The 27,589-nt window shown below is 51.8% G+C and overlaps 2 protein-coding genes across 6 annotated transcripts in view; one reads left to right on the top strand and one right to left on the bottom strand.

Moving 5' to 3' along the window:
• Nucleotides 1–17,887, top strand: part of RAB3GAP2 (RAB3 GTPase activating non-catalytic protein subunit 2) — a 39,617-nt gene extending 21,730 nt beyond the window's left edge. For 3 of the 4 annotated variants that reach the window (XM_032947795.2, XM_032947794.2, XM_076065097.1), the window contains 17 exons: nucleotides 490–691; nucleotides 1,240–1,337; nucleotides 2,607–2,712; nucleotides 3,028–3,224; nucleotides 4,510–4,640; nucleotides 4,802–4,899; nucleotides 5,241–5,474; nucleotides 5,870–5,976; nucleotides 6,435–6,501; nucleotides 6,925–6,995; nucleotides 7,199–7,234; nucleotides 7,370–7,444; nucleotides 8,060–8,275; nucleotides 8,818–8,907; nucleotides 12,551–12,799; nucleotides 13,634–13,792; nucleotides 15,641–17,887. In XM_032947795.2, the coding sequence (XP_032803686.1) occupies nucleotides 490–691; nucleotides 1,240–1,337; nucleotides 2,607–2,712; nucleotides 3,028–3,224; nucleotides 4,510–4,640; nucleotides 4,802–4,899; nucleotides 5,241–5,474; nucleotides 5,870–5,976; nucleotides 6,435–6,501; nucleotides 6,925–6,995; nucleotides 7,199–7,234; nucleotides 7,370–7,444; nucleotides 8,060–8,275; nucleotides 8,818–8,907; nucleotides 12,551–12,799; nucleotides 13,634–13,792; nucleotides 15,641–15,787 (2,283 nt within the window). In that variant the 3' untranslated portion in view covers nucleotides 15,788–17,887. The remainder of the gene's footprint in view (nucleotides 1–489; nucleotides 692–1,239; nucleotides 1,338–2,606; nucleotides 2,713–3,027; nucleotides 3,225–4,509; nucleotides 4,641–4,801; nucleotides 4,900–5,240; nucleotides 5,475–5,869; nucleotides 5,977–6,434; nucleotides 6,502–6,924; nucleotides 6,996–7,198; nucleotides 7,235–7,369; nucleotides 7,445–8,059; nucleotides 8,276–8,817; nucleotides 8,908–12,550; nucleotides 12,800–13,633; nucleotides 13,793–15,640) is intronic. The other variant, XM_032947796.2, reaches the window with a different exon arrangement.
• The window catches only part of IARS2 (isoleucyl-tRNA synthetase 2, mitochondrial), a 32,123-nt gene continuing 22,410 nt past the window's right edge, over nucleotides 17,877–27,589 (bottom strand). For both annotated transcript variants that reach the window (XM_076065098.1, XM_076065099.1), the window contains 9 exons: nucleotides 26,874–26,982; nucleotides 23,809–23,911; nucleotides 22,680–22,805; nucleotides 21,907–22,038; nucleotides 21,201–21,307; nucleotides 20,555–20,706; nucleotides 20,168–20,358; nucleotides 19,557–19,701; nucleotides 17,877–18,750 (listed from right to left, as the gene is read on the bottom strand). In XM_076065098.1, the coding sequence (XP_075921213.1) occupies nucleotides 18,599–18,750; nucleotides 19,557–19,701; nucleotides 20,168–20,358; nucleotides 20,555–20,706; nucleotides 21,201–21,307; nucleotides 21,907–22,038; nucleotides 22,680–22,805; nucleotides 23,809–23,911; nucleotides 26,874–26,982 (1,217 nt within the window). In that variant the 3' untranslated portion in view covers nucleotides 17,877–18,598. The remainder of the gene's footprint in view (nucleotides 18,751–19,556; nucleotides 19,702–20,167; nucleotides 20,359–20,554; nucleotides 20,707–21,200; nucleotides 21,308–21,906; nucleotides 22,039–22,679; nucleotides 22,806–23,808; nucleotides 23,912–26,873; nucleotides 26,983–27,589) is intronic.

Here is a 27,589-nt window from a genome sequence, read left to right as displayed (position 1 = left end):
GGGCCCATGCCAACCACGCTACACCACTGGTAACTGCCACACGCAATTAAAATAAAATCAGTCTTCCATATGTACAGTCGGTGTAGTTTTCTACATTTTAGAATATGGAGATACTGACCCCTGACATGACAACGTGGAATTACCACCACTATCTCAGGCAGTGCACTATGTAACGTGTGCTATATTCACACAGGAAGCACTTTGTAAAGTGTGCCATCTGCTCTTGACGACAAATTACAAAGTAAATGCCCTCTTCCAAAACTTTTCTCTCCACTTAAAAAATAAAAGTATTTTTCCGCAACCCATCGCCCGCACAGCAGGACCCCTTCACCCGCGCCTCGATCTCTTTGTGTCTTAGTGTCTGTCTCTCCCCGTGTCTCAGTCTCTGCCTCTCCGTGCACCGCTCTCTCTGTTTTCTTGAGTATCCCCTCATCTCGTGATGCATGCCCCCCTCCCCCCTCTGGCTATGCGCATCTCCTCCGTATGTAGGACCTGCCGGTGCTGCTGCGCATGGAGGAGCCGGTGTTGAGCCACACGCTGGCGCTGCTGGATGGGTACCGGCAAACTGTTCCACCACCTGCCCCCAAAGGGGTAGCGCCCTTCCCCGTGGATCTCTTCCTCGAGTGCCTGGAGGCCGGCAGGGACGGCGTGAGTGTCCGCAAGATCGACGACGACAAGTCCCTCGCTCTCGGTAACGCTCTCCGACACTCCGCGTGGTTTATATTTGCATCCTTATAACGGTTGATTGGACATACCGATCCATCATCCCTCCAGGGGGAAGTCAATAGTTGATGTTTCTTGGTTAGATTTGCCCCGGCCATAGACATATGGAATTACCAGGGCTGTAAAACGGGAGGATGAGAACCTCAATGCTCATTTGAGCAGGGTATCACTTTCACTCTGATTCGACCAAAAAGATCAGATGTCAGCAGTGCAGCAGCTGGGCGCTATGGCTAGGAGGAAGTGATGACGAGGTGTAGTGGCTTAAACGGCTTTGGCCCATGATGATTTCTTGACAAAGAGAGAGGGGAACGATGCAAGGAGAAGTGTTGAGGGTGAGAGTATGGGAGGGGAAGATGGGTGAGTGATGGGCAGGGGTTTGATTTCTCTCTAAACGACTTTCATCCTACATCCGTAATAAAGCAAACCACAGTGTGTGCGTGTGGTGAGTTAGTTTAGACTGACCGTAATAAAACCACGTAACCTTCACTAACGACGTGTGCTGTGACGACCCCGCAGGGAATTTCCTCTTCTGGAAGTGTTTGTGCGGCGAGTTCTCACCCGACGCCGTGTGGCAGACACTGGAGGCGGCGGGGTGCAGAGCGCAACAGCTCGTGGTGAGTGCTGGGTGCAGGGTGCAGCAGCTAGTGGTGAGTGCTGGGTGCAGCAGCTCGTGGTGAGTGCAGGGTGCAGCAGCTTGTGGTGAGTGCAGGGTGCAGTGTGCAGCAGCTCGTGGTGAGTGCTAGGTGCAGCAGCTAGTGGTGAGTGCAGGGTGCAGCAGCTAGTGGTGAGTGCTAGGTGCAGCAGCTAGTGGTGAGTGCAGGGTGCAGCAGCTAGTGGTGAGTGCAGGGTGCAGTGTGCAGCAGCTAGTGGTGAGTGCTGGGTGTAGGGCGCAGCAGCTAGTGGTGAGTGCTAGGTGCAGCAGCTAGTGGTGAGTGCAGGGTGCAGGGTGCAGCAGCTAGTGGTGAGTGCTGGGTGCAGGGCGCAGCAGCTCGTGGTGAGTGCTGGGTGCAGGGCGCAGCAGCTCGTGGTGAGTGCTGGGTGCAGGGTGCAGCAGCTAGTGGTGAGTGCTGGGTGCAGCAGCTCGTGGTGAGTGCAGGGTGCAGTGTGCAGCAGCTAGTGGTGAGTGCAGGGTGCAGCAGCTAGTGGTGAGTGCTGGGTGCAGCAGCTCGTGGTGAGTGCAGGGTGCAGCAGCTAGTGGTGAGTGCTGGGTGCAGGGCGCAGCAGCTAGTGGTGAGTGCTGGGTGCAGGGTGCAGCAGCTAGTGGTGAGTGCTGGGTGCAGTGTGCAGCAGCCCGTGGTGAGTGCTAGGTGCAGCAGCTAGTGGTGAGTGCTGGGTGCAGCAGCTAGTGGTGAGTGCAGGGCGCAGCAGCTAGTGGTGAGTGCTGCCTGGCTTCTGCTTGGCTCGATGCATTGCCTCGTGTTGGAACAACACGGGCGAGATGCAGCTACCTCCTCCACGAGTAGGCAATGGGGGGGGGAAGTCGCCAAATTGTGACTGCGGTGAAGTGGAATCCATCACTCGGATCGCATTTTATTGTATAGTATGGGTCTCTTATGCGAGTCTGTGGATCTCTCTGTGAGTCTATAGGGCTTCGGTGAGTATGTTCTCAGTGCAAGTCGAGTTCTCAGGGTTTGTGAGTTTCCTCCATAAATGTAGAATCAAAGAGTTGCTGAATTGTGCAATACATCACTCGCATCACCGACCATTGCCCAACACACAGTGTTGCAGGAGGTACAAATGGGATTCAATCCCTTGCTTTTCAAATACCATATGAAAGAAGAAGACCCTGCCGTGATGGTTGCACTGATGAAAATGTGACACTGCTGTCATAGGCAGCGGTGAGGACCATGTTGTAATCACCGATGTTCGTGTCTCTTTACCAGAGCCTGCTGCTCACCGTGTGGCTCAACCGAGAGTTTGACGTTCTAGCCGATGTGACGGCCGTGAGAAACCTGCATCGGTGCCTCACGCTCATCACCAGGATGACAGGTATGGGGGCCCGATCGAACTCCACACGTCGCTTAGCGGCATCGCTCACCACCGATCGCACACGACTGCGGCGCCCCCGTGGACTCCAGGGTCTAGTGCTCCCTCGCTCATGTGCCCGTGCGCGTGAGGGAGCGGCAACGTCATGCTTAACGCACCGCTCTGCAAAGCTGGCAACATAGGTTTCGATTCCTGGCCACGGATAACATCAGCGGCGTGATATATCTGAACCGGTCCTGGGTCTCCCTTCAGTCAACTCGGCCTTCATAGGCACTTGCTAACAGCACTTGCCCCAGCAATCTGATGAAGGCTATCAAGGTTGTGTGTGTGTGCGTGCGTGTGTATGCCGTGCAGGCGGTATCGACAAGACCTGGGACTTACACTCGGTGAGCCCGTGGTGGCAGCTGCTGCGGGCGCTGTGCGTGGGCGCCCAGGCGGTCGGGGCGTCGCTGCTGGCGGTGCTTGCCGGGAGGAGCGTCGCCATTGGCACAGCCAAAGCCATCGCCGGCAATGCGGTCCGAAGCGCGACACGAGACGGCGCGGCGAGGCCCGGCGTTGCACGCACAGTTACACGCCGCCATTTGCGAATCATATCGAGCGCTGTCACAGATTGCGGCATCTGTAAACTTTCGAAAAAAAAAACAACGCACAATTTATTATTTATTTTATCGGGTGAGGCCCCACCGACCTATAGAGCACAATTTCAGAAGCGACCTGGCCACAAGTTATAGCTCAACGAAGTGGCTTATCATCATGTGGAATTTTTTAGCAGCTAAACACTCTTAAACGAATGGTTCTAAATTTGGAGGGAAAAACCGGAGGACCCAGAGAAAAATCCACACGACCGCAGGGAGAGCAATGCAAACTCCAAATACACAGGTGTCAGGAACGGGATCGAAGCCACAACCTCCTGTATACCAGGTGAGGTATTTAAAAACTTGTCACCACGGCACGCTTGGAGAGGCCTTCATCTGGCGGCAACATGGAAAGGTCTTAATTCAACAGTGGATTGACTACAGCCGATGATGAAGCCGATGAAAGGATATTCAAGTTTTTTAGGCTGTATTTATATTGTTGTTAACCCAGCAATTAGCTGACTCCAGTGGAGTACTCATGAGCATAGGACTGTTCTGTTAAAAAACTAAACATTTCTTTGCTGCACTGACTAGTAACGTAGCTTTCTGTGCAAGAGTGGGGTGGAGCGGTCTAGTGGGGGGAGGGGTGGGCTAATGGAGGGAGGGGCGGGAGTGGACACGCAGATATTTGAAGCATAAGTATAATTTTAGACAGTGTGTTGCATTGTGCCAAGAATACAATCGTGCAGCGAGGATGGTGAATAATGACAGGAAATGGCTGTATGGGGGTCACGTCATAGCAGAAGGGATGATGTACAGCCTGAGAAATGCACAGTCACCTGCGCGTTTGTATGTATGCTGAACTTCTTTCGCACGATACGTAGCCAACCACGCTAATGTAGAATTGCATCGATTCACATTTCAATTGTAATGCTCACAATACAGACATGGAGTCACGTGTGTAACAGTCAACATCTTATGTATTCTGCAGCCGCAAAAGGCAGCACAATACATTCATACATATTAATTTATTTTATTATTGAATCAAATCGTGACACCAAATTGGTTGTAGAATTGGGGGGGGGTGCACTGTGCATAGCGGATTGACAATGGGCTATATATTATTCAGCATATGACGACTCACAGACACTCTCGTGCATTGCGTTCTTTAGCACCAGGCATGAGAAGGAAGCTATCACTGAACAAGATCTCTGATTTGCTTCAGGCGGACGCAGAGTCCCCCATGAAGGAGCTGACGGACTCGTGGGAGGCCCTGTCCATGGATATGGAGCAGTGGAACCTCCTGCTGCGACAGACGGAGGACTGCCTGCTCCTCAACACGCTCCTGCACGGCCAGTAAGACTGCCGCCCGCACGACCTTGCACAGCACTTCAGATGCTCTGACAGGCCGGGTTGGCCTAGTTTCGGGGGTGGGGAACCCTTTCCTTACCGAGGAGCTGGGTTTTATTCGGGCTGTGGTTTGTAAGATTTTGACGCGACGCCCTCTGACCTCGCAGGCTCGACCCGCACCACAGAGCAGTGGCGGTGGCCGATGGCTCCCAGGGCCAGACGAGCAGCACAGCCTCCGTGCAGAAACTGCTGGAGGGCGGCCGGGGTGAGGTTCAGCACCGCGCGGAGGCCTCCTCCGTCACATTGAGCACAAAGTCACTTCCCATTGAAGGCATTGCACGTGCAAAAAGATGCAGGGCCGTCAAAAATGATCATGTATTTGCACTCAAACTATATGCAGTTTCATAAAATTGTAGTGAATGAATCCCTGTGACAGGCATGATCTTTCCCAGGGCTCCCCTCTCTCTCCCACTGTGAGTGTGAGTCGGGTAAGGGGGTTGCAAGGGGGGGGAGGAAGAGGCTGATGGGTTAGGATCAGGGGACTCCCCCTCTCGAGATGGGGCGAGGGAGACGATGGGAGAGGCTGATGGGTGCCGTCCCCTGCAGGCGCCGTGGCCGACAGCGTCGCCAAATGGGTGGTGCGACAGGGCCTCCCCCCTGATGCGTTGGGCCGGGCGTGCCGACACCGACGTCCGCGGGTCAATGACGACGGCGATGACGGTGGCGGCGGCAGTGGCGGCGGCGATGACGACACCCGGGAGGACGGGGGCGGCACGTGGGCAGAACCGCCGGGCAGTGACGTTCAGAGTGGCGCGTACGCCAGTCTCAGCCAGATTGTGGGTACGCTGGCTAACTGGTCGCACACCAATGTCTCTCTTGTTGCATCTATGTTAATTTTGTTAAAGCCTTCCTGGGCATGCTTCTTGTTGGTTATCTACCAGTGGTCTGCGAGGTTTAGGGTTATAGTTTTGTTATTCTGATAAGGTCAGGAAAGTACCTCAAATATAAATGCATACCATGAAGACACACTATGTGTACAAAAATATGGTAGATTACTCACCAGAAGAATACCCCTTCCATGGAGAGTCATGTGGGGTATGTGAGTGGGGTTTGTCTGTTCACCGTGAGCCTGGTTTGTGTCGTGGCTGGGTTTGTTATGTAAACGAGGCTGCGCTGACCTTGCACCTGTAAGCCCCACGCTGACCCCTACTGCTGCTGCTGCCCTCTCCACGAAGCCGTGCTGCGAGCGGCATCGGAGCGCTTCCCCTGCAGCCTGGAAGCCGACGCGCTGCACGCGCACTGCTGCTGGGAGTACGTGGTGCGGTGGAACAAGGATCCTGAGGTGAGCGGAGCCAAACCGAGCCACACTGAGCCACGCCAAGCCAGGATAAGCTGTGCCAAACCGCACCGAGTCAGGCCAATCAATGCAGTCATGCCGAGCCATGATAAGCCATGCTAAGCCACAGCGAGCGAGGATCAATCGTGCCAATCCACGTTGAGCCATGCAAAATCGGGCAAAACCACAGTGCCCGGAAGAGATCACCACAGACAATACAAAGGGATCCTAAATACTCACTTATTAGAATCATTGTATGATGAGTATATACATTGCAGAGTCACCGTTTTCAATCCTTTGTATTAATTTCCATTGTATTTTATCAATCTTAGGATTGCACTTGCATAGATGATTTGTGAATTTCTCCCAAAAGAAGAGTACGATGACGACGAGGGAACTCCTTGCTCTCTCGTCCTCTGGTTCACACTCAGCGTCTGCCTGCACTGTCTCATGCTTGTTGACAGGAGAGCGAGCTCCTCGCCATGGCTGCCCGGCATCTGAAAAGCATCCGCAACGCACACATCAAACTCGGTGGGTTCTTTCACACGGTCCCTGGCGCTTGCGTGCGTCTACGTTATCCATAGAAAAAAGTTAAGTCGAAATATAATCAAACGTTCTACGAAGGCAGGGATGCGGCAACCTACGGCGTCCAGGTCACCAGCGGCCCGCGGCGTCGTTTTGACTGTCTCGCGAGCACCGGACACTCGGCAAGCGACTCGGCGGCGGGTTGTTAGCCGCGATATTTGCTACGACGCCCTTCGTTTGTTCGCGAACGCGACGTCGCGCCCGCTAATTCTATGTCGCGTTCGCCAAGTTTTCCGCGTGACCGTTGCTCCAAACACAGCGTGGCCCTTGCTCGAAAGATGTTGCATGCCCGTACGCCAAGGGCATTGGATGAGGTGTCGGAACAAGAGCTGCGGTGTTGACTGATAGGCGGTCTCGGCGCCCACGCAGGCATCAGCATCATGATGTGGAACACGTTCATTGTCAAGCGGCTGTCTGCGGTGGCCTTCCTGATGGAGAAGGTAGGGGCGGACGTAACACTACAAGGCGCACCCGTCACTTAAATTCCATTGCGTGTGTTCGCATCACGTGCGTGTGGTGTGTGCGCGTGGTGTGTGCGCGTGGTGTGTGCGCGTGGTGCGTGGTGTGTGCGCGTGTCGCGCTTTAACGGGCAGCGGTACATTAATTTAATAAGTGATGTTTTGTTTTTTGCTCGGTCGAAAAGGTTGGGAAACCCCCAAAGGAAAGGTTGTGCAGGCGGGTGAGTATTTTGTGATCGTGCCTCTTTGCGTTTAATATTTTTGAAGCAATATCAATGCCGGGCAACGCTTGATGGATATTTGATTCTCCTTGTTGGTGCGTCTCGGATAAAACAAACCTCGCGTGTGCGGCGCAGGACGTTGGCCTGAGCGACAAAAGCCTGTGCAGCTTCGTGGACTCCTGCAGCCAGCTGCTGCACACAATCATGGAGGTGACTTGACACACGCACGCGCACGTGCGCGCGCGAAATTGACCATTCACATCTTTCAAACGGGCGTGTGGCTCGCTTCTCCTTTGCTTGGCTCTGCCCAGCACCAGGTCCTCTGTGCTAGAGAACCCCGTGGGTGCAGGTGGAGGCTGAGTGCTCGGCTGCATGCCTCGTTGGCTGTGTCGATGAAGCGTTGCTGTGGGTAGTCGGGCATACGAAGGGAGCTCGCTTGGAGGCTTTGCCAGCAAGCACCCTGGGAATCAATAAATAAGCGAGAAATCTTAAACAACCAATCACTCCATTCAACATATTATACCCGCTCTCCAGGTAATTTTGGGAAGACGTTTCGTTGGTTTCGTGTGTTATCGCATCCTTGTAGTCGTTTGTGTTCGCGGGTCGTAAGTGGAATGACGGACAAATTAATCAATAGCAGTACGAGGATGTGGACCTACAAAGCGTAGGTCAAAGGGGCGACACCGTCGCTGGAGCAGGTTTACGAATCGCACCTGCAGATGTCGGCAGCGGTAGGAGCGGCAGCTACGTCAACCGAGGGCGGGCACCAGTCCCATGTGTCCGAGCGCTCATACGTCCGTGTGCCCACACCTTTGCGCGTTGCAGGCCGACGTGGAGCGTGACGAGATGGAGCTGCCTGGCCTGGAGCAGGAGGAGGCATGGCTCGCTAGCGAGGGCCCCGCATGCCTGACAGAGCTGGCGCTGGAGCAGCCGGCCGTGCACTACCCGCTAGTGCAGCACCATTACCTGCTGTGCTGCGTGCTGCATGCCACCCTGCGCTTCTCGCTGCGAGCAAAGCCCCTGTCCTTGTTCGACGCCAGGGTAAGGGGCATTGTACCCGCCCGCATGCCTGGCCACGGGGGACTCGTAACAACGATTCGTTGCGAATCGTTGTTACTCGTTATGAGGACCGTCAACCCGTTGGGATCGAGGAGCCGGTGTTAGTTGTGCTCCGTTTTGTCACGTGGACGGCAGCGTTGCTCTGACAGAGCCGACAAAACAACTCTGGATTTGCCGTCCTTTAAATGAGCAAGAGGCTTGTAGGTAATAACTTTATTTTTTTTGTAACACCTGGGGAATGACTATAGACAGTCGCTATCAGAGCAATTAAGCTGCAGCAGGTAAGCTGCTAACACCAGCTCACAATTAACTTAATATGAAAATTATATCACGGTCTTTAATATCCACTTTGGAGATGATGTTAAGACGTTGGTAAATCCACGCAAAGTTTAAGAGGTTAACTACACCTTTTAAAATGATCGACAATGTCCTGCTGATAATCGATTGCGTGAAAGTACATCAGGTTTGCCCGATGGCTCTGGCTTGTGATGCCCCGTGCTGTCAATTCGTCTGCTGTGACCCAGGGAAGGAACACGTTCTTCAAGGACCTCTCGTCACTGCCCCTGCTGCCGTCGGGAGAGATGGACCCGAGCCTCATCTCCGTCAGACAGCAGGTGCCCCGGCGCTAGCGCTCCCCAACGTCACGAGACTAATCTCGTTAGGACTCGTATCTATGGGACTCTTTTCCCAGTGTTAAGATGATGAAAAAAAGGCGTTGCCCTATTTTGATTTGAAGCTTTCGTGTGCAGGAATCCATACTCTTTGGTTCTTTCGGTAAAGTCACGTAGGTAGAAAAATAATATATCACGACGTTTCGATGCTTGTGTTGTGATCGAAACGTCGTGATCTATTATTTTTCTACCTACGTGACTTTACCGAAAGAACCAAAGAGAAATAGGCACCTATTACAAGGCATCAAGTGTGGTGTAGGCCAATCCGTTTCAAGTTTTACAACAAGTATGTGTGGTTAATGCAGACTGATGCCTTGTAACGGGTGTCTGTTTGGTGTTTTACCATCTTGACACCTCCTGTATCATACGAGAAAAGGGTAAAGGCAGCAGACATCGTTGCTGCTCGCAGCAGACATCGCGGCTATCGCGATTTTCACCTGAAGACGGGTGCTCGTGTTGCGTCCGAAACGTTGAAATGTATTTTGTTTTATTACTACCTATCTGACTTTACCGAAAGAACCAAAGGATAAAGGGTAAAGTATTTAGTTTTCCTAAGGACTCGTTTCTCGGCTTTTCAGCGTTTGGCTCTCAAACTCTTTTTAACGAGACAGCACGCCTCCCATTGGCAGTCTTGATCAGGCGTAAGTGCCCACAAACTTCTCAAGTCTTAATAGAGGCTCAGTGGAAGATGTAACCAAACAAATCTTACCTTAAATCTTGACCGAAAGCTTTCGTGACTGCAGGAATTCATACTCTTTGGGCCTTTCGGTAAAGTCACGTAGTAGGTAGAAAAATAATAACAAATCACGACGTTTCGATCGCAATCCGAGCAATTGTCTTCAGGTGAAAAAATACAGCAGGCGAACTGCTGAGGCAGGAGAAATATAGCGAGAGAGCTGCTGCAGCAAGAGGTTATATAGGTTTGAGATGGGTACAACCCAAGGGTAAGTGGGCGGGGCTAGATATGGAATTTACAAGTAATATACTCGGCCATTGTGTTGCTAGAGATTATCATGTCAACCTGTTAATGTAACCACACGACTACGGTGCTGAATAAGCCATTGTATTGCTAGAAATTAGAGATTAGCATGTCAATGTGAGATGGCTCCCGCAGCAGTGGCTGTGTTAGTAAGACAATTAGCCTGTTAATGTAAAGACATCTTCTTGGTTCTTTGTGACTTTACCAAAAGAACCAAGAAGATGAATCCCTGCAGTCACGAAAGCTTTAAATCGAAATGTAAAGACATTTAACGAGGTAATTAACTCAGAGAGTCGAAAATAACTGTTAACATCGGCAGGTAGGATGGAAGCATCACAGACAGTTATGACTTTACCTGGTTCATAACATCCTTCCAATGATTGCTCAGTTTGTACCCATCTTCTCGGTTGAAATTGTGTCTGTGTTTATATATCTGGATGGCTTCATGAACTAATCTTTGTTGGTAGCCCAGTGGGTTTGCATATTACCTTCGTCTTGGAAAAATCTATTTTGTGTGTGCTCACAGCGTTAAAACAATGATCGGCCATGGCAGAGGTATTAGTCCTACCATGTTTCAGATCCGCCTTGTGTTCATGAACACGGTCTGAGACGTGTCGCTTGGTTTCTCCAATGTAACTACTGCCGCAGGCACAACTTAGTTTGTAGACACCGGGGTATTGCATGTCAGGGATCATATCCTTCATAGATGGGATCAGATCACGAATTTTATTTACTGTGTTGAATCGAACCTTGATCTTGTGTTTGCTCATGATTTTGGCAAACTTTTTGGTGACCCCTGCTATGTATGGCAAGGTGATGGTTTTGATTGGGTCCTCAAATGGTTCTCTACCAACGGTTGGGGTGACAGCTTTACGGATTGTGCAATCCGAATAACCATTCATCTTGAGGGCTTGGTGTACGTGCTCCAGTTCACTGGCTAGGTGGGGATGGTCGGAAATGCAACGAGCCCTGTGGTGTAGAGTTTTGATGAGGGAATTCTTCTGGGCTGGATGGTGGTGGGAGTCAGGTTTTAGATAGGCATCCGTGTGGTTGGCTTTCCTGTAGAAAGTGTTCCAATGAGCCATCTGGTCTCTTTTCGATTAAAACATCCAAGAATGGTAACTTGCCATCCTTTTCTACCTCCATGGTGAATTTGATGGCTGGGTGTATGGAGTTGATGTGGTTGAAGAATTGGTTCAGAGCTGGCAGGCCATGTGGCCAGATGACAAACGTGTCATCTACGTACCTCTTCCACAAGGAAGGACGTAGGATGGATGCCTGGATGTCATGTCTCAAATTTTTCCATGAAAACATTGGCTACCACTAGAGATAAGGGAGAACCCATTGGGGTACCTTCAACTTGTTTGTAGAATGTTCCATTCCAGGTGAAGTAAGTGTCGGTGAGGCAGTGTCTCACAAGGGCCGGTACATCAGCATTCAGTCGTTGTTGGACCAAATCTTCAAAGATTGCAATGGTGTCAGGCACAGGAACTTTGGTAAACAAAGAAACTACATCGAAACTGACAAGCAAATCACCTGGAGATAGTGAGATGTCTTTAATTAGAGATACCAAGTGAGTTGAATTAAGTACAGCTGAGGTGGTCTTGCCAGTGAATGGAAGCAAGGTCTCAGACAGAAATCGGGCCAGTTTGTAGGTGGGTGACTCAATGGTGGAGACGATAGGATGGAGTGGTTGTACCTTCTTTATGTATTTTTGTGAGGCCATAAAATCTGGGTGGTCTAGCAGCAGAGGGTTTTAGGGAGAGCCGCTTGGTTGGTTCGATTAAAGATGTCGAATCAGTGATGATATTGTTGGTTTTCGTAATCAGGCGGTTGGTAGGATCTCTATTGATTTTGGTATAGCTGCCATGAATTTTATTACTGTATGTGGTTTTATCCATGATGACAGTGGCATTGCCCTTGTCAGCTGAGAGGATGACTGTCATCTCTCTTTTTCAGTTGAGCAAGCTCAAAGCCTTCATCCTTGCTGATGTTGCTAATGGGTTTCGCACCTAGGCCATGTGCTCCAAGCTATCTGGCACGGCTTTGTTTCACATGACTCAGGCGAGTTCTCGTAACTTCAGTGCAGCGAAAATTAGAACAAATAATGGCAACTGTGCCGCAGATACATCCTGTGACATGCAGCCTATGTACGGAGCTGCTAGATAAGAGCAGCTGGGTTTTTTTGGGATTCAAGATCAACAATCCATCGTAGTTATAAGCGTTGATGCCCACCGCACCTCATCGCCAACGCATTCTACCCTCTGCCAGATCCCGCAGCTGCCACAGTAGACACGCGACATCCCACATTCTGCCCTTATTGTATCTCACCGTCTGGCCTTAGGTTTTAGTCAGCAACTCATTTATTAGGACACACAGTGGTCCTGTTGTGACATTTCACAGGGGCACGGTCACAACCGCTACCTCCGTCTCAGTGGATTTTCACAAACCCCATGGGCCATTCTAATGGGACGATTGAGGACCATGGTGACAGTGTTGTGGCCGCTGCAGCGAACTCACGTCGTAAAAGAATAGTAACAAAAACTCATCAGGCGCCTCCGTTGCAAACCGCCCCTTCCCGCTCCTCTCCACCACCTCCCCCGCAAGTTCCTGCTGAAGCTGACGTCAGGCGTAGTTTCAGCGATGGCGACACCGAGGCTCGGAGGTGCGTCCGGACCTTCGGGTGAGGACGGTGCGGTCCGTGTGGCGCTGGGCGCCCGCGCTCAAGATCTGCCGGGTCAGTGGCCGGCGCTGGCTGTGGAGATGGCGCTGCACCTGCAGGTGAACGAGGACGTGGTGAAGCGGCACTACGCCTGCGAGCTGTACAGCGCCGGCCTGGACCCGCTCGCCGAGGAGGTAGCGCCGTGGTCGCGCTCGCGAACATCCGCGCGCGTGCACGCCAAACACGTGAATGCACGCCGGTACGTAGCCAGCCATGCTAACCGGCGGTGCATATGAACGAACGCGCACACAGGCCATCGGCTGGGGCACCTAGCCTGGTACAGATGTGGCATCGTAGGTTGAAGACATGCAGGCCATCGGCCGGGTCGTGTGCATATATATTCTAATACAGGTGCGGCCAACCAATAACAGACCGAGAGCCACAAAGTACCCCGAGTTCTGCAGAGAACCAAGTGTGTGAATATATTGAGTTTCCTGCACAGCACGGGACACATTATTCTTTGCTACTGTGATAGTACGTTCTACTTTATGCTCCTTCGATAGATCCGCATGTGGTGGATTAAAAAGCCACATGTGGTGGAGATGCCAGTTGGCCACCGCGGTGCCATCAACACAGGGTATGTGTGTTCACAGCTCCTTGCGTGAGCTGTTAGGTTTATTTGTATATAGTTTCACCCACACGGAGTATTATTAATTTGTTGCAAAATAGTACCTATGATTACAGTTGACTGTGTTTTCCCTTGAACCTTGCAAGGTCACCACTTAAATAAAAATGCCCGGTGTGTGAAATTAAGTTATTTTAGTAGGAATCGAACTTATTGGTCAGCGGCCTTCTGTACAAACGGCCTATTGCTGAAATTGTTAGCTTGTTACCTTTGCACCATTGCGCTGTATGACGGCCAATCAGGTGCACCTCCGTGGCCTACGACCAATGCACAGGCACCTGAAGCGCCCCTTGTAAACACTCCTCATTCTCACGGTCTCACATCCTCGCTCGTGTGGCGACAGGCATGCCTGGCGGTGAGCGACCACGAGGTGTTCGCCTCTCAGCTGCTTATGCTGGCCGGGCAGCGGCTGTCCTACGCGCTGCTGCACACGCAGACCAAGGACGGCATGGAGCTGCTGTCCAGACTCCCGCCCATGCTCTGTACCTGGCTCAAGGCCATGGTGAGACACCCGCTGGGCATCTGCACAGCCACCTACTCACACACTGACACATATATAGCCGTTCCTCGCCAACCTGCTCATCCACTAACCTCACTCGCGAACTTGCTCGCTCACTCAATAAGTCGCCTGCTCACTCACCCACCCACCAACTCGCCCGTACAGTGAGGGAAAAAAGTATTTGATCCCCTGCTGATTTTGTCCGTTTGCCCACTGACAAACAAATGATCAGTGTATAATTTTAATGATAGGTTTATTTGAACAGTGAGAGACAGAACAACAAAATCCAGAAAATCGCATGTCAAAAATGTTATAAATTGATTTGCATTTTAATGAGGGAAAAAGTATTTGACCCCCTCTCAATCAGAAAGATTTCTGGCTCCCAGGTGTCTTTTATACAGGTAACGAGCTGAGATTAGGAGCACACTCTTAAAGGGAGTGCTCCTATTCTCAGATTGTTACCTGTATAAAAGACACCTGTCCACAGAAGCAATCAATCAATCAGAATCCAAACTCTCCACCATGGCCAAGGCCAAAGAGCTCTCCAAGGATGTCAGGGACAAGATTGTAGACCTACACAAGGCTGAAATGGGCTACAAGACCATTGCCAAGCAGCTTGGTGAGAAGGTGACAACAGTTCGTGCGATTATTCGCAAATGGAAGAAACACAAATGAACTGTCAATCTCCCTCGGCCTGGGTCTCCATGCAAGATCTCACCTCGTGGAGTTGCAATGATCATGAGAATGGTGAGGAATCGGCCCAGAACTACACGGGAGGATCTTGTCAATGATCTAAAGGCAGCTGGGACCATAGTCACCAAGAAAACAATTGGTAACACACTACGCTGTGAAGGACTGAAATCCTGCAGCGCCCGCAAGGTCCCCCTGCTCAAGAAAGCACATATACATGCCCGTCTGAAGTTTGCCAATGAACATCTGAATGATTCAGAGAACAACTGGGTGAAAGTGTTGTGGTCAGATGAGACCAAAATGGAGCTCCTTGGCATCAACTCAACTCGCCGTGTTTGGAGGAGGAGGAATGCTGCCTATGACCCCAAGAACACCATCCCCACCATCAAACATGGAGATGGAAACATTATGCTTTGGGGGTGTTTTTCTGCTAAGGGGACAGGACAACTTCACCGCATCAAAGGAACGATGGACGGGGCCATGTACCGTCAAATCTTTGGTGAGAACCTCCTTCCCTCAGCCAGGGCATTGAAAATGGGTCGTGGATGGGTATTCCAGCATGCCAATGACCCAAAACACACGGCCAAGGCAACAAAGGAGTGGCTCAAGAAGAAGCACATTAAGGTCCTGGACTGGCTTAGCCAGTCTCCAGACCTTAATCCCATAGAAAATCTGTGGAGGGAGCTGAAGGTTCGAGTTGCCAGACGTCAGCCTCGAAACCTTAATGACTTGGAGAAGATCTGCAAAGAGGAGTGGGACAAAATCCCTCCTGAGATGTGTGCAAACCTGGTGGCCATCTACACGAAACATCTGACCTCTGTGATTGCCAACAAGGGTTTTGCCACCAAGTACTAAGTCATGTTTTGCAGAGGGGTCAAATACTTATTTCCCTCATTGAAATGCATAACATTGACATGCGTTTTTCTGGATTTTCTTGTTATTCCGTCTCTCACTGTTCAAATAAACCTACCATTAAAATTATAGACTGATAATTTCTTTGTCAGTGAGCAAACGTACAAAATCAGCAGGGGATCAAATACTTTTTTCCCTCACTGTATGTCCATTTGCCCATTCACCTATAATTTCACTTTCCTTTTCACTAACCCACCCACTCGCTCATCCACCCTCTTGCCTCGTCGCTCCTCACTCACTCGCCCACAGGACCCGAGCGAGCTGCGCTGCACGAGCGTGCCGATGGAGGCGACGGCGCGGCTGGTGACGCACGTGCTCGACCTGCTGCCCGAGCGCCACGGGCAGTACAACCTCGCGCTGCAGCTGGTGGAGTCCGTGCATGCCCTCTCCCGGTGACGGCCACAGGCGGCCCCCCGACGCACGAGGGCAGTACTAGCGGCGCAACCAAGAGGGCTACACATACACACAAGCCATGGTCCACTTGTCGGCCGTAGCACTACCCTATGACGGGAATCATCTCGCTGTTAATTAGAAACCGGTTTGCGGCTACTGCACATTTCCCGTTAAGGCCATGACTCACGCTGGGCAATTTTATTGAAATCGGTGCTGGCAATGTTCACTTGCAACAGATTTACTTTGAACTGCGAATTTGGTATGGGAAATGGCATAGAGTTCTGTCTAGCCAATTAAAGCAAAGTTTGTTTCGAAGTGTGTTTGATGAACACGATCCATCTATGGAGTACGCAACCCCAGGTAGGCATGTAACCTCTACCTTTGAGCTGGTCAGAAGTTGTATTTCCAGTTGGCCACGAGAGGGAGTACCAATCAGGTTTGCCCGATAGAAAGTCGTGCTGCCACTGTTGCTTGTGACAGTTGCTGGTGACAGTCGGCGATGACGACTTCCCCAAAATGTCCCGAGTGTTGTCGTGACCTTCAGGAGAGGAGTGTGCATTTGCTCGCCCGCCAAGCAAGACTTTAGTTGAGTCAACAGTGGCATCGGCGAGGGGCTCACACGGCAGCGGAGCCTGGCGATGCACGGCCTTGCGCCCTAATGACAGGCAGCAGATGCCGCTGAAACTCATTTTTTTCACAGCTTTCAGTTAATTTTCTGACACTGCATTCGAACGTGCCTCAAAGTAAACAGGAACGCAAGCATATTTTGTACAGTTCGCACCGTACGTAGTGGAGGTGCGGGGGAAGGACAACAACCTAAACATAAGTAGCAGTTCTAAAGTAATTAGTTTTCAATCTAGATTTAAAATTGCATAGCTCCAGAGGCTTTCCTAATATCGGAGGGTAGAGGGTTTCAGATGGCCGCAGAAGCATATCTGAAAGCGCGCGATGCAGGCACCTTTACCCACCTCCTGGGCCTCGCCCCCAACGTCCTTGCCTCTCTACTCTACCCAATGACCGCTTCAGGTACACAGCTCAATGGGGACAATAGCAAAATTAACCTCTCAGCTTGTGGGAAGTCGCTGTGGCCTTTGCTTGCTTCCGTTGAGTTAACGCGAGCGTGCGAGCAGGCTGTAGTTTGCAACCAGGGCCACCACTAACAACAGGAGGCACGCTCGCACAAACCGCCACGTGGGCACAGTTCGATGTTGCAAAACGGTCGTGCGCGGAAGAACTCGTGCGAGTGGCCGGGCGGAATGCAGATGTTGCGCGCGTTGTGACGTGAAGTGTTTCGTTGCTTTGACGAGTTTAACGAGTTGTGTGCCAAGCTATTTGCGGCGGGCAAAATGTATTTGTACGCGTGCTTAACGCGCATGCTAGATGGTGATGGCATGAAAGTGAGGTGCATTCTCAGTCTTGGTTGAACGATGTGCTGGAAAGTTTAAATGAAGCCCGTGTCCACACCACTCCGGTACTTTCGGATGGAGGCAAATATAACAAAAAGTAAAATGCATCTTTGTGTCGCACGTGGCGATACAGAATTTCACTCTGTATGTACAAAGCAGCAGAGTTGTGTTCGGGGCACACACCCACACGTGCGACCGACACGCGAGGTCGCACAACGGTGTCCAGCATGAAACACCTGGAGCGATATTTGACAAATGCAATTAAATGTTTACATGAATCCTAACACCCTTAAGCAGACGTCAAGCCATTTCCAAACACTTAATTGTATTTCTCCCCCAAAAGGAACTTGATAGTTTTATTTGATAACAATGTGCTCGATATTCAGTGTTCGGAGTCAAGTGAAACAGTGCTATTGTGTCTTGTATCTACGGCGTCGTTCTCCACGCACCAATATTAATGTAACACATACTTAAGAGGCGAGTTCAAAACAAAGGTGGCTCGATTGACGTTATCGATGCATTCTCGGTGTGGCTTGAGCGTTAACGGGGAAGCGAAGCCCAGCGTCGAACTTGTGATGTTGCCCTGGAAATGTAAGTGAGCCACAGTGACATCGGTGTAAAGTTGTGTAAATTACTTAGGAACCTGTATGACGTGCATTGTGTGTACCTCCGTCAAATAAAACGGCTTTTAATTTCATTCTCGTAATATTTTATTGCTCAGCTCTTTGCACATTCCATTTAGGGCACGTGTTGACCGGACAAGGTGAACAGGCGTTAGCAAATAGAGCACAACACATCACTTAACTGAAACCGAAAATCCGCATTAAGTATGTACAATGGTTACATTACCTTGCAAGCCAACGTTAACAAACCTCTAGGCAATCCATACCACTTACCTTTACAGTAATAGCTTTGGTACATGCAGTGTGTTGCGTTCGAAACAAACCACTGCCAGACAGAGGAGCATGTAGTGATACAGCTGGAGGCCAAGCCATGAGGGAAATCTCCAATCCCGTCCAAGAAAGTTTCAAATTGGCGTTTGCAGGAATGGACATGCTAATCTGGCTCCACGTCCTTAAGTGCTTGGTGATGCGGGGCATCGGTGAACGTGCACGACTGCAGTTGAGGAAACTCCGCCCACTAGCGTGAAGGTGCCTCCCGGGGCAGTTCGACCACCGGAGCGGCAACTATCACGTGTCTCTGGAGCGGTGTCCCCTTCCCCCGCCCCAGATGGTGGCCGGTTGTGAGCAAATTCAAATTAACTCGAGGCAGCGTCCCCCAACGGAGATTTCGTCCCAGGAAGCCGACGTTGCCTCCGCGGCAGACGCGGGAGGTACGACCTGGGCTATGACGTCGAGGGAAGGCGCGCGGGGAGAGGGATGGACGGGGCAAGTGAGGGCGGCAGCCCTCAGATGGCCTTCAACTCCTGCAGAACCTTGGTGCAGCGGTGGCAGGGGTTGTCCTCGGAGGTCGACGTCAACTTCCGGCAGCGCGGGCACTTGACACCGCTCGCCGGCAGTACCGCGAGCTTGAAGGACTGGCGCTCGCTGATGCCGACTTCTGCGAGGGGGGGGGGACGACGACACCAAACCGGCGTAGAGCTGCTCACAAAAAACGTCACGAACTCCACATGTCATCACTCAAACCCACCCACTCCCCCCCAAGCACCACGATTCGGTGAAGTCTCCTGGCTTAGGAGGTGTAAAGATACATTGATAGAGGTTCTTTCTTAAGCTCAGGATGATTGCATGAAATTGCGTGGGGAAGATGCATGTGTCATATGCAGTGGTTTCATCACGTGACCCCTGCAATCATAAGCGGCCACAATATTCAGCACGATGTAAAATAAATAAGCAATAACGATGTACTTGTTACAATCTGCTAAACTGCTAGTGGAGGTGAATCATGACATCTCATTTATTGTGTTTCTGGTTTATTCTGGCTCATGAGGTCACTGGCGACTGGGCCCGAGGCGATTATTTATCTTTAAAGGGAAGAGAAGCCAGTTAAATGCGAGATGTAAACCTGGATTTAAGCGGTGATGGCTCAGCCTTCCGACGCGCACGTTAACTCCGCAAGCCTCCCAAGCCACCTCAAGGCAGGTATGTGCGTGTGGGGAGTGGTGGCGTATCGGTCAGAGCGCACGCGCTACGATCTGGGTTCGATTCCCGCGAACACCCAACACCAATAAGGATTATATAAACCGGTCCTGGGCCTCCCCAGAGCAGGTACTCAAATGAGTACCTGCTTTGGTGTGTCAACATTACCACTGGGGAGACAAAGGCAGCCGAGCATGGTGCTTGCCACCCACCCCCTTGTGTGCTTGCTCACAGAAAGTTTGACACAGGTGCGTGTGGGAGGTCTACCTGGGAGGTCAATGTGGCAGACTCCCTGGAGCTCCGTGGCTCCGAGGGGCAGCGATCCGAGCAGGCTGGTGACCAGCGTCGTCCGTGATGACATCATGAGCTCGCTGAGTTGCGAGGTGCTTGAAACCTCCTCCGTCTGTAGCAACTGCACATGGAGGGGGGGGGGGGCGGAGGGGGGCATGGAGAGGAGGCCATGTCACATTTGCCTAAACCTCGGGGCATGTATCCAAATCTTTGTGATAGCCATAGTTCCAAACATGTTGAAAAGTGTCAAATTGGCACTTATTTCTGCCAGCAGTCGTGAAAGTTACACAAGGTGAAAGTTACGTTTCTGTGGCAGTGGTCAGTGTCCATGCGACAAACACAGCTGACTTCCTACGTGGTGGTGACATTCAGTCTCTCAAGTGTGCAGGCGGTGCAATTGCACAGGCGCCCGTGGGGCAAATTGGACAGGGGGCTCCATTTCATGCCTTGCAGCAGGGCCCGTGCTCAACGCGCTACGCCATCGACCCCGTGACCTTCCGGTACCGCGAGGCAATCAACGGCCGTGTTAGTCGGCGGGGACCGCTCGACGTTGTTCAAGTTGCCGGCCGCCCGTTCATTTGTTTCACCTCGAGGAGCTCAAACAGGAGGCCCGGCTCCACGGCGATGATTGTGTCGTACTCGGCGGCGTTGTTCCCCACGATGGAGCCCAGGAAGGTGTCGCGGATCTTGCAGGCCATCTCCATGGCCTCCACGACGCCGGGCTTCCTCCACCCGGCGCTCGCCTCCACCCAGCCCGAGCGGAACACGCTCTCCACGTCTGCGGTGGCAAAAGCGATACCCACCATCCCCACCCCCCCCCCCAATCACCACCATCGTCGTTATCAACAAAAGAGGGGTCAACACCCCCAGATACGGGCACCACGCTATCGCGCAGTGCGGTGCTTTATTTTCGCTGCCGGGGTTCGAGACGGGCGCAAACGTGACCGGTCGCCACTACTCGCGCGTGTGCGCACCTTCATCCTTCCCCTTGTGCCGCTGCTGGAAGATTTCCTCGGCGAGGTGAGGCAGGATAGGCGCCAGGGCCCGATTGACGGCTTCCAGGACCGTGTGCATCACCGTCTGACAAGATCGCCGCTTGTGCCCCTGCTTCTCCTCGCAGTAAAGCCTGTGCACACAAGCGGGGACAAACAGGGATGCGGCGGTGGACATGGGGACGCCAAGGATGGCACGGGCATGCCCAGAATCGAGGGGGCACGCAGGGACATGCAGTAACGTGCGAAGAAACACGGGCGCACAATGGGAGACGTGGGGACACCAGGATATATGAGAATATGAAGATAAAGGGACATGGGGACACGAAGGGACACAGGGAGACACGCGAGGGCACGCAGACACATGTTGGGACACACGGGGGACACATGAAAACATGCGATCACACAAGTGGACAAAGGGGGAAATATAAGCAGGCAGTTTGATGCCTATGGACACCCATTAGTGCCCCATTCACTAACCACAAGGACACTTTATTGTCTCAAAATAAAACATTAAAATAGAATTTCACATCATTTAGAGCGGCGTACGTCGGTGTAGATGTTGCGTACGCGAGAATGGGGCCGCGGAGCCGTTTAGCTCCGAGGTGCCGCGCACGCGCGTGCCCACCTGTCCTTGATGATGCTGAAGTAGAAGCTGGAGAGATCGTTGATGAGGAAGGCCATGATGATTCGTGTCGCACGACTGTAGTCGTACAATTCATACGCCTCCGTCACCTACGGAGGAGGCCCGCGAGCAGCCTTTAACAAAACCTTTTTTTTTTCTCACGGGACAAAATACAAAGCAACGTCGACACAACGCACCACAGTTTAACCTCCACTTTATTTGCGTCTCTTTCAACCGTTAACTTTACCCTCAAACTTTCTCCGATTCAAAATTAAGGAAAGATTTGGAGTCGGACCAGAAGTGGAAATGCAAAACAAGGGTGAAAAAAAACAGGCGTGGTATTGACCGGAGGCCTTGTTAACGGAATATTATACACCGCAAAGGGTCACGAGGACATGCGGTTGGTACAAGGCCGAGGCATCGTCACCTAGGGCCCTGGGAATACACGTGGGAGAGGTAGTGAGGTGATAAATGGGGACCGGATCTCCTGAAAGGTCAAGAATCTACGCTGCGTCTCATCGCCCGGAGTGGCTCTAGAGACGCCAGGCGACGCCGCCCGCCGTTAAAATGTCCCGGCGCGGACGCTCACCGCCAACCTGGACAGCGGCGGGACAACAGCGCAAGCCACCGCAACAGGGGACCTCGTGAACCCGCAGGTGACCTCGCGAACCCGCAGGTGACCACGGTCCAGAGACTCCACTCGGCTCACCTTCGTGGAGAAATCCTCGAGGCGGTGCAACACGAACTGGTCGAGCAGGAGCATGTCCTTGGCCTGCACGGCGTGCTGCTCCGTGTCGAAATCGTGTAGATTCCCCAGCATGAAGCGCACCGTGTTGCGGATCTTTAGCCGCGCTCACGCATGCACGTGAAGTAGCTGTTAATACGTGCGTCAGCTATGAATTGCCAGTTCACTTCAAGGCAGTGGTTCCCAAACCTGTGGTTCCGTGGAATTGTTGGAGCTATGATTTTTTCTTTTCACGATGCACAGAATCGTTTAATACACTGTGGTCCACGGGTCGAGAAAAGGTTGTGGAATCAACGCCCTGCAGTATTCTGGAACCCTCACCAGATTTAATAACAAAGGATGAACAGATGAGACTGCAAACCTTTTATTCTGTCGAACAGTGTGAGCTATGTGTCCATCTATTCTGGGCGTGTCATTACTTGCGGTTCCTTAAACACAGTGAGCAAATGTGGGTAAGAGAGCAAGCGAGCAGGTGGGTACGCAGTGGATGGGCAGACGAGTAACCAGATGAGCAGTCGTAAATAGGTGAGCAGTGAAGCGAGTGCATGGGCAAGCATGTGAGAGCGATTGCACAGGTAAGCAGCCGAGCCAATTGACAGGCAAGCAGGTGATTAAGCAAGCATGTGGGTTCGTGAGTGAATGAGTGAGCGGGACTCGAAGTGAGCGAGTCAGTAAGGACGTGGACGTTTTGAGTGTGCAGGCGGACGAGCGAGCGAGTGAGCGGGCATTGGAGACACCTTGCTGATGCTCTCCTGGGCAGCGTTGAGGATCTTGGGGCCGATGGCCACCTCCGCAAATACGTTGGACTCGGCCACCCACCAGCGCAGGACGTCTGCTCCATACGGGGGCTCCGTCGCCAGGTCCTGGACACACGCGGCACCTGGCGTCATCGCGGGTTTACCACGTGGTGCGCTGCACCAAGCGCACGATTACGCACGTCTCGGGTGACCTCATGAGAGGGGAGAAGGGCCTCCATGTGCCTCGACTTAAAAAAAAATGAATCGATTTGTGTGCGGTGTCACGAGGACACTAATCTCAAGGTCTGCCTGCGAGATGGCGAGAGGGTCTGAGTGACCGTGCGGTGGATTGGTGGACTGGACCGGCCTTCTCATCCCATTTCGGACGTCGTCGCTTCTCGGCCTCTGCTGGCCGTCGTGCCCAGTTTTGCGCGCACGTGGGTCCGTCGTGGCTGCTTTGCCCAATGTCGGTTTCATTTTGGTGTTTGCTTAGTTAATGATGTCTCTATGCAATTTCTCCCCCCCACCCCTCCCCCAATATTTAAGTGCTTAATAAAAGCAAATGCTTAAACCCTTACCATGGAACAAAGGTGACTTATTTTTCTACTTGCTGTACATGAAACACATTTTGCTTGCATAAAAAAAAAACTTGGCCAAGCATTTGAAATGAGCCGTTCAAATCTTTTGCCACCAGACGCACGCAGAGTCAAGTGAGGCCACGTAACCCGAGGTCCTGCACGAGGGGCAGAGGTGGTCTGGCAGCGGTAACGGGCAGCGCGCGCCTGCACGGCTTTCTTCCATCTCCGCCGTCGTCGGTGGAGCCGGATGAGATGCGACATTTGTGCGGGGGGAAAAAAAAAAGAAGATCTTTCACACTTGATGCAGGCGACGTCGATAAACCTCCCCTTGTGCCTTGACACAACCACACCGTCAAGTGCAACCGCTAACTCTCGTGTCAAACAGCATACTCCAGCCAAGACGCTCCAGCTGCCCCCCCTTTCTCCACGTCTGCTCCAAAGCCGGGCCATCGCCCACAACATCAGTCCGCTATATATCGTTCAGCTGCGGCGGCGGTGACCCGTCGAGCGGCGTGCGGCCCCTGTCGTGGCCTGTGTGGGGCGTCACGCACCTTGCCGCCGTTGATGACCACGTCGGGATCCACGACGTTGCCCAGCGACTTGGACATCTTCTTGCCGCTCTCGCTGACGGCGAAACCGTGCACGAGCAGAGCCCTGGCGCAAGGCAACGGAGCGAGCGTCAAGCACGCGGCACGCATGTATGCGTGTATGCATGTTGAACTTCTTTCGCACCGTACGAAGCCAACTGTGCTAATCGGAGGTGCGAGGGGAAAGGCAACGAACTAAACACAAAAATAAGTTCGAAAGGAATTCGTTTTCAATTTAGATTGTAAGCGCATAGCTCCAATGGTTTCCTAATATCGGAAGAGTGTTCCAGACGGCTGGAGCTCATCTGAAAGCGCGCGATGCGGTGACCATCTTTGTTCGATGGCAAGCCAAAAGCCGCTGCCGAGGATGACCACCGGAGTTCGCGCGACGATGAGTTTATGATCCCTGACGAGACCACCGAGGCATTGTGGTGCACGCCCACCCTGTCGTTTGACACGCGCTACCGCAATGCCGTCAGTCGCAGCGTCCCTCTGCTTGAAGGGTGGCTGCGAGCGGGGATCACAAACTCGGGTTGCGGCAGTCAAGGTGCAGTGCCCTATACGACCGCATTGCCGCTCCCTCACAACGGTGCAACGTGGTCGTGGTCAATTACAGTGGTGGCCCCCACTAAGCAATTGGTGAAGAATTACACATTTCCATGTTGTGGGCAAGTCTATCCTTAGGACGATCACTGCTGTGTCTTCCCACACAAAGTAGTTGTAGTTTTATCGACCGGGGGACAGATGATTGGCCGGGTTGACCCCCGACTGGAATTTCAATGAGTAACTTTCACTTGCGAGTCAAGAGTCCTGACTGCTGCGCCACCTGGCGTGACAGCAGCACAGCAGAATACACGGCACAGCAGAGTACACGGCACAGCAGAGTACACGGCACAGCAGAGTACACGGCACAGCAGAGTACACGGCACAGCAGAGTACACGGCACAGCAGTGTACACGGCACAGCAGTGTACACGGCACAGCAGTGTACACGCCACAGCAGTGTACACGGCACAGCAGTGTACACGGCACAGCAGTGTACACGGCACAGCAGTGTACACGGCACAGCAGTGTACACGGCACAGCAGTGTACACGGCACAGCAGTGTACACGACACAGCAGTATACACGGCACAGCAGTATACAGGCCACAGCAGTATACACGGCACAGCAGTATACACGGCACAGCAGTATACACGGCACAGCAGTGTACACGGCACAGCAGTGTACACGGCACAGCAGTGTACACGGCACAGCAGTGTACACGACACAGCAGTATACATGGTACAGCAGTATACATGGTACAGCAGTGTACATGGCACAGCAGTGTACATGACACAGCAGTATACATGGCACAGCAGTATACATGGCACAGCAGTATACATGACACAGCAGTATACATGGCACAGTAGTATACATGGCACAGCAGTATACATGGCACAGCAGTATACATGACACAGCAATATACATGACACAGCAGTATACATGGCACAGCAGTATACATGGCACAGCAGTATACATGGCACAGCAGTATACATGACACAGCAGTGTACATGACACAGCAGTATACATGACACAGCAGTGTACATGACACAGCAGTGTAAATGACACAGCAGTGTACATGGCACAGCAGTCTACATGACACAGCAGTGTACATGGCACAGCAGTCTACATGACACAGCAGTATACATGGCACAGCAGCGTACATGACAGCAGTGTACATGACACAGCAGTGTACATGACACAGCAGTGTACATGACACAGCAGTATACATGGCACAGCAGTATACATGACAGCAGTGTACATGACACAGCAGTGTACATGACACAGCAGTGTACATGACACAGCAGTATACATGGCACAGCAGTGTACATGACACAGCAGTGTACATGGCACAGCAGTATACATGACACAGCAGTATACATGGCACAGCAGTATACATGACACAGCAGTATACATGGCACAGCAGTATACATGACACAGCAGTATACATGGCACAGCAGTATACAGGGCACATCAGTGTACATGGCACAGTAGTGTACATGACACAGCAGTGTACATGGCACAGTAGTGTACATGACACAGCAGTATACATGGCACAGCAGTATGCATGACACAGCAGTATACATGGCACAGCAGTATACATGACACAGCAGTATACATGACACAGCAGTATACATGGCACAGCAGTGTACATGACACAGCAGTGTACATGACACAGCAGTATACATGGCACAGCAGTATACAGGGCACAGCAGTATACATGACACAGCAGTATACAGGGCACAGCAGTATACATGGCACAGTAGTGTACATGACACAGCAGTATACATGGCACAGCAGTGTACATGACACAGCAGTATACATGGCACAGCAGTGTACATGACACAGCAGTATACATGGCACAGCAGTATACATGGCACAGCAGTATACATGGCACAGCAGTATACATGACACAGCAGTATACATGACACAGCAGTGTACATGACACAGCAGTATACATGACACAGCAGTATACATGACACAGCAGTGTACATGACACAGCAGTGTACATGACACAGCAGTGTACATGACACAGCAGTGTACATGACACAGCAGTATACAGGGCACAGCAGTTCAGAGCTCATCGTTGTATGTAATTTGGCACTTGTGTAGACATCACATCTTTAAGAGGTTAATCCCTTCTGTTACGCATTTATCTCATATTCTACAACACCATAATCTCACCCAAAAACCTCTATTATGGATATTGGTCACGAAAGCCTACGTGTTAAGCCATAATCAATGCTTTATTACAATATGACATGCTAAAATGTTTAATAATCCTTTGTTTATCCACTAAAACCTCACCGAGGTTGCAGTTATCACGCCAAACGGAGCCCCTGCAGCACGTGAGTTGGCGTGTGACTGGGCGTGTCGACGGGGTGTGCCGTTAGCAAATGTCAAGAAAACATAAAACCGAGAGGGCGAAACGTTGGGGTCAGGGACGGCATCGGGGGGGACAACCCATTGGCTGCGGCGCCACACGCACTTGTAGGGAGCCTTCTTCTTGACGGCCACGCTGGTCAGCAGCGAGGAGTAGAACCAGCCGCCGAGCTGGTCCTTGCCTTCGAGGTACAGGTCCGCCCGCTGGTCCACGTCTGCGCGTGACACACACGGGGGCGAGCGCCCCGCGCTAAACGTCACCGCCGGGCCCGCGGTGCCGCGCGTCGCTCAAACTGCGCGACTTCGCGCACAACTTCGTCGCCAGCTGTTGCTCAAATTGCCCTTCCTCCCACCCTGGTATCCGTAAACCGCCAAGGCAAACGCGTTTAATACCGTCACAGAGCGATGAGGACATACGGTGCGTATAAATGCGACCGTATCTTAAGACTGTCTGGAAACAGTGGGCTGAAATGATCGTGTATGTTCACACGCTTGTATATGTTCGCGTCATTCGGTATCTGCTACGTGTGTCACTTGGCACCCTGGACACCTTTGCAAATGTGATTGTTCCATCTCAAGGGATTAGCCAAGTTAAATATTTAAGGAAATAAAAATTAATATTCGAGGGGTAGTCAGTCTGTGACTTATTAATCAAATCATGAACCTCAAAATTGTGATATCAGATCGCAAGGTAGTGAACAGTGTCGGTGAAAAAAAAATCTACATTCATATGGTGAGGACAAATCTCTCCAAAGGATGATGAACAACAATCTAGGATGAATAGGTAAGTGGTTCGACTTCATTTAATGGTCATGGACGGAC

The sequence above is a fragment of the Petromyzon marinus genome, chromosome 6, assembly GCF_048934315.1.
Source record: "Petromyzon marinus isolate PM22_M1 ecotype Great Lakes invasive population chromosome 6, UKy_Petmar_22M1.pri1.0, whole genome shotgun sequence".
Classification (NCBI taxonomy): domain Eukaryota; kingdom Metazoa; phylum Chordata; class Hyperoartia; order Petromyzontiformes; family Petromyzontidae; genus Petromyzon; species Petromyzon marinus.
This window is presented reverse-complemented; position numbering and strand designations above follow the sequence as displayed.